Source organism: Macadamia integrifolia, unplaced genomic scaffold, assembly GCF_013358625.1.
Source record: "Macadamia integrifolia cultivar HAES 741 unplaced genomic scaffold, SCU_Mint_v3 scaffold2868, whole genome shotgun sequence".
Classification (NCBI taxonomy): domain Eukaryota; kingdom Viridiplantae; phylum Streptophyta; class Magnoliopsida; order Proteales; family Proteaceae; genus Macadamia; species Macadamia integrifolia.
This window is the reverse complement of record NW_024869015.1, coordinates 36,974-41,662: the sequence shown is the minus strand read 5'-3', so window position 1 is coordinate 41,662 and position 4,689 is coordinate 36,974. Positions and strand designations below refer to the sequence as shown.

The 4,689-nt window shown below is 35.7% G+C and overlaps 1 protein-coding gene across 3 annotated transcripts in view; it reads left to right on the top strand.

Annotated features, from left to right (window-relative positions):
• The first annotated feature begins 35 nt into the window (after window positions 1-35).
• LOC122067353 (rab3 GTPase-activating protein catalytic subunit-like) overlaps window positions 36-4,689 on the top strand; it is a 35,271-nt gene continuing 30,617 nt past the window's right edge. The window contains exons 1-4 of one of the 3 annotated variants that reach the window (XR_006136664.1): window positions 36-1,020; window positions 2,162-2,288; window positions 3,035-3,144; window positions 3,238-3,330. Coding sequence is in view for 2 of the 3 variants with exons in the window: in XM_042631181.1 (XP_042487115.1) it covers window positions 807-1,020; window positions 2,162-2,288; window positions 3,035-3,144; window positions 3,238-3,330 (544 nt within the window). In the remaining variant the exon portion in view is untranslated. The remainder of the gene's footprint in view (window positions 1,021-2,161; window positions 2,289-3,034; window positions 3,145-3,237; window positions 3,331-4,689) is intronic. The other 2 variants (XM_042631181.1, XM_042631180.1) reach the window with 2 other exon arrangements.

The following is a 4,689-nucleotide window of genomic DNA, read 5'->3' as shown; positions in this document are numbered from 1 at the left end:
AAAAAAAAAAAAAAAAAAAAAAAAAAACCCCATAAGGCACCACTTCACATAAGGCGAAGCACTGCCTTACCATCTCTAGATCGCATCAGCGCCAAGGCGTTGCTAAGGCGTCACCTTACCAGCGCCTTAAAAACTATGTGTTTAATTATGAAAATAAACGTTCAAATGATTGACTTAATCTCTCCTCTTTCTGTATGTAGATCCAAAATAACCTGTAACGCTCTTGATTATTATATTTTGTTACTTCCCTTATATGTTCCCTTCATTATTATTGAAGTGGTAAAACCTCTTCATTGTTATTGAAATGGTAAGGCCTCCTGTTTCATCCACCCAATGCTATGGTCAATCTCTACATCCATGTCTCTGTATGTGTTTCAGTGTTTGTATGTGGTCGTCAGATTTTCTGATTCTTACTGATTTATATATGGAAAATTATATTGTTCAAATGATTGATTTAATCTCTTCTTCTGTTTGTAGATCCAAAATAGCATGCAAAGCTCTTGATTATTGTAGTTTGTTACTTCCCTTTCATGTTCCCTGCTTTGTTATTGAAGTGGTAAAACCTCCTGTTTCATCCACCCAATGCTATGGTCAATCTCTACATCCATGTCTGTGTACTCATTTGCATGTGCTCGTCTGATTTTCTGATTCTTACTGATTTATTGAAATGCATATGGAAAATTATATTTTCTTTTATTTTGGCATTTGGGATGACTCTCAGCAATTCACATTCTGAATTGTGTGAGCACCAACAACATGCTCAGTAACATGACTTATACATCTTGTATTTTATATTGAAGTCCTTCATGGTGGATTTCTCAACATACCTTGTCCAAGTGAACTTTACAATGAGGCTAACCTACCGAACACCTCCCCATGATGAGGATGATGTTACACCAGAAGCTGAACCTGAAATTAGAGAATCTGCTGCAGATCCAGATGTTGACACCCGCAACAAAACACAATGGGATGATGATTGTCCTTGGACCGAATGGTATTCTGCAGAAGACCCAGTGAAAGGTAGATTATATTGTGATGTAGAATTTTGGATTTACCCTTGGGTAATTGTATTATGTGATCCATTGACAATTTGGTCTCTTTTAGTGTGCTAACAATCTTGGGAAATATAAATGAGGTTGTCTTACAAACTGTACCATTGCGAAAAGGACATGCCCACCTTTGTCCATGGAAACCACTGTGATCCACCATGGGCCAATGTATGCCCACTTAGATATAGTTTTAAATAAATCTTCCAATATTTTAAGCTTAATTGAATTTCATTTCGGAGATCATTTCGGTAAGGGGACCTCAACAAATTTTTTGGATATTTTGGATGTTTTGTTTCGGTACCTTATTATATTCTGTCTTCATAAGCCTGTGGCTGGTCTGTAGTGGTGCGTCAGGTTGATGGTCAGCACTTATTATAATTAGCCATAACCCGTCATTTTTTTGTAGGGATCCTCGTGCTCTTCCTTGCTTGGAATCTCCTGTAGCCGACCCCATTAAGTTGGGATAAGATTTTGGATGTTGTTGTTTGGATTTTTCGGTCTATAATTTCGGTGAACTGCATAAATTTAAATGTTAATACAATTATCCCAACAAATGGTTGTAGCCAAGTGGTTAAGGTGCTAAATACTTTGTAAGTTGGAGGGACTAGGTCAGATTCATACTCTCCAAGGTTAACAAACATGTTTTTAAGATGGGCCAAGTGTGGAATCAGTTATGAGCTTGGTATGTAGACCTGGGCCCATGATAAAGTGTAATCGGGCTGGCCAAATTTTCAGCAATGTCAGGGGAAAAGTTGGCTGAAATTTCCGAAAAATCTGACGAATAACTCGAAAAGAAAAAATCTGATCTGAAAATTTTGAGGCAGCTGTATTGTTTTGGTTAGAGGGTCGAAACTCAAAATTTGGCCAAAATTTGTGAAAAAGTAATTATATCTACAGTTAAGATTTTAAATCTTATTGCATAATCCATAATTCATTTTTTTCTTCTAGATTCCAGGCAGTATTTGATTCCTTGAATATAAACCATTTGAAGGTTTAGTATTTCTATTAGATGTTTTGTGATGGAAGGCAATTCATTAATTGTATCAGTTATGAATTGGGGATTAAATTCTCAATTTTTATGCATTTATCCTTCTTGTCTTCAATTTATTCAGGGTTTGAGTTGATTACCATATGGTCAAATAAGGTGGTTGAGAGCTCTCTACAAATGGCTGAATTAGAAAATGCTTCATCAGATGAGGCTGAGAAATGGTTCATTGTTCCTATTTTGTCTTCAAATATGTAAGTGATCTTACTTCATGTAAAATCATAAATAATGATTCATTCGTAATGCATATTAGAGTTGTTTTGATTGGATTAAGTGTGTTCTTGTACTAAACTTTGTGTGGAATACTCAAATGTTAGAGAATGTATAGAGTAGTGTATAACGTATACTACTAAACTAGGCTCTGAACTCATACAACCATTTTGGGTGTATTTTTTAAAATCCAAGGATTCTAGTATGTCAAAGGGCCTAAAATGGGGGTTGTTTCTAGAAATTCAGGTCGTAATTTGGCTATTGGGCCTTGAAACCCTTCATCGAAACTTGCAGTCTAAATTGTACAGATTTCAATTGAAATTTCAGTTTCAGTCAAAATATTTCAGTTTCAAGTGTGGTCGAAACTGAAATCTTGAACATTGCCCCTCATAGCAATGCCCCTTGCTAAAGAAAAACATAAAGACAATGATGTGGTTATGAAGAAGCCTAGTCAATGATTTAGTTCATGTTGGGGGAATAAGCAAGTGAAAGAGAGGTGTCATGGGCCCTTATTTATTTATTTATTTTTGTAGTGAAGGAATTCTAAAATTTGCTTGCCATAAGATGGATTTTTTGTCATTGCCATTATTTAACAATTCGTACTAGATTTCCTTTTACGTGGAAGAAATATTAGATCTTTTACTTCACCTACTTGTCAATCTGATTGGTACTATTTAGTTATTTTAAATCACTAAGTAGAATGACATCTTGAGCTATGCTTTGTCATCAGAACGGATGAACCAAAAGGAAATACAGTTGGGTTTGCTTCGCAATTGAACCTTTTGGTTAATGCATTGGATGCGTCCTTCGAGGCTCAGTTTATGGAAGATTTTGTATCAGGTTTGGAAAAAATTGTTAAATGTCACAAGTCCTCACTAAATGGGGAGGTATACAAGGTTTTTCTTTTATTAATTTCTCTTTGATTTGTGGCAGCTGAAAACTCTGCATCTGACAATTTAAACTCCTCACTGACTGTACCACCTCCAACAGTTCTTGACCGTATACTTAAAGATCTTTTTCATGAAGGTATTGAAATTGGGCTTTCTCTATCTTGGTACAACATGTGATTATTAGCATCTTTCTTGGTTGGGCCTTCACTATTTTCTTGTTCCAGCCATGCTATTGCCTATTGATGGGATCATTGTTTCCCACTATGTATTGACATTTTAAGAGCAGCAACCAAGGACCTTAGCTGAACCTGATATTCTTGTTAATTTGGTTAATATGTAGACCACCCGCTGGTTCATGAGGCAGGTTATTGAGTAGCATGTCTCGATGACCTTATCTAATCTATTTCAATCTATTCACTAATTCTTTCATGCATAGTTGCCAAGACGGCTAGGCAATCCAAGGGGTTGGAGGGGTGCCGAGGCACTTTAGGCATGTAATAAATGACCATATGTAATATAACAATGATAATTTTACATAGTTATGCTTATATGCAACATCGAGGCTATATCAAGGCATTATGATATAATTATGTTAGTAATCACATAATATGAGAAAATGAACATATAATAAATGAAGCCATAATAGACCTCCAAGTCCAAATCTTTTCAGCAGATTTGGGACTCCATTCTCTTCGAAGTTAAAGCGAAGATTGATGCCACCCGCTCTATGTGGTAGATACCCCTAGAAATCGGCTAACTGTTGATTCTTGTGGTCTCTGCCCTTATATTATTCAGGTTCTTGCCTCCCCTCTGTAAAGGCAAAGCCTTGTAATTTGTATTCTCTTTTTCCTTCTCTTGGTTATGAATTATTTATTCACCCAATTTTTTTTTTCTTGCTGCATAGTATATAATATTAGAATATTCATCAAAAGACAAAGCATAGGATATAATATTGGCATATTCATAAAAAGAAAAATAATAAACGTAAATCAATGTAAACTCATAAAGTGTCAATTGCTGCCTTGGGGGTCAAGAAAGAGCTGACTTCATTTTTTATTCGTAGACTGATTTCACCCCTTGGGAAGATTAAAATGTTCTTTAAGATTTGGCATACCTTATGTTGAGTCATTAACCCCCAAATACTTGGTCAATCTCTTCAAATCATTCCCTTAAATGGGGCAGATAGGTTTAGTCTTGTGGGAATGAGGTTTTCCAGTTCATTTTTTTTATTCTTAATGCAGTTTGAAGCCTTGGGTCAAAATCCCCTTATTCCGTTGAATCATATTTAATGTAGCCATTTTTTGCTGAAATGAGCAAACTTTAGATTTTGGCAACCATTTTGCTGTTTTTGATAGAAACCTGGTTTAAAAAAAATTTGAATATATTGGATATTTCTGAAATTGAAACTGAAGCATTTTTACGAAGCCAAGCTGAACCTGGACTTATCAACTCAGTTTGATGCATGGACTCCCCCAAACAACCCACCACCCCCCCC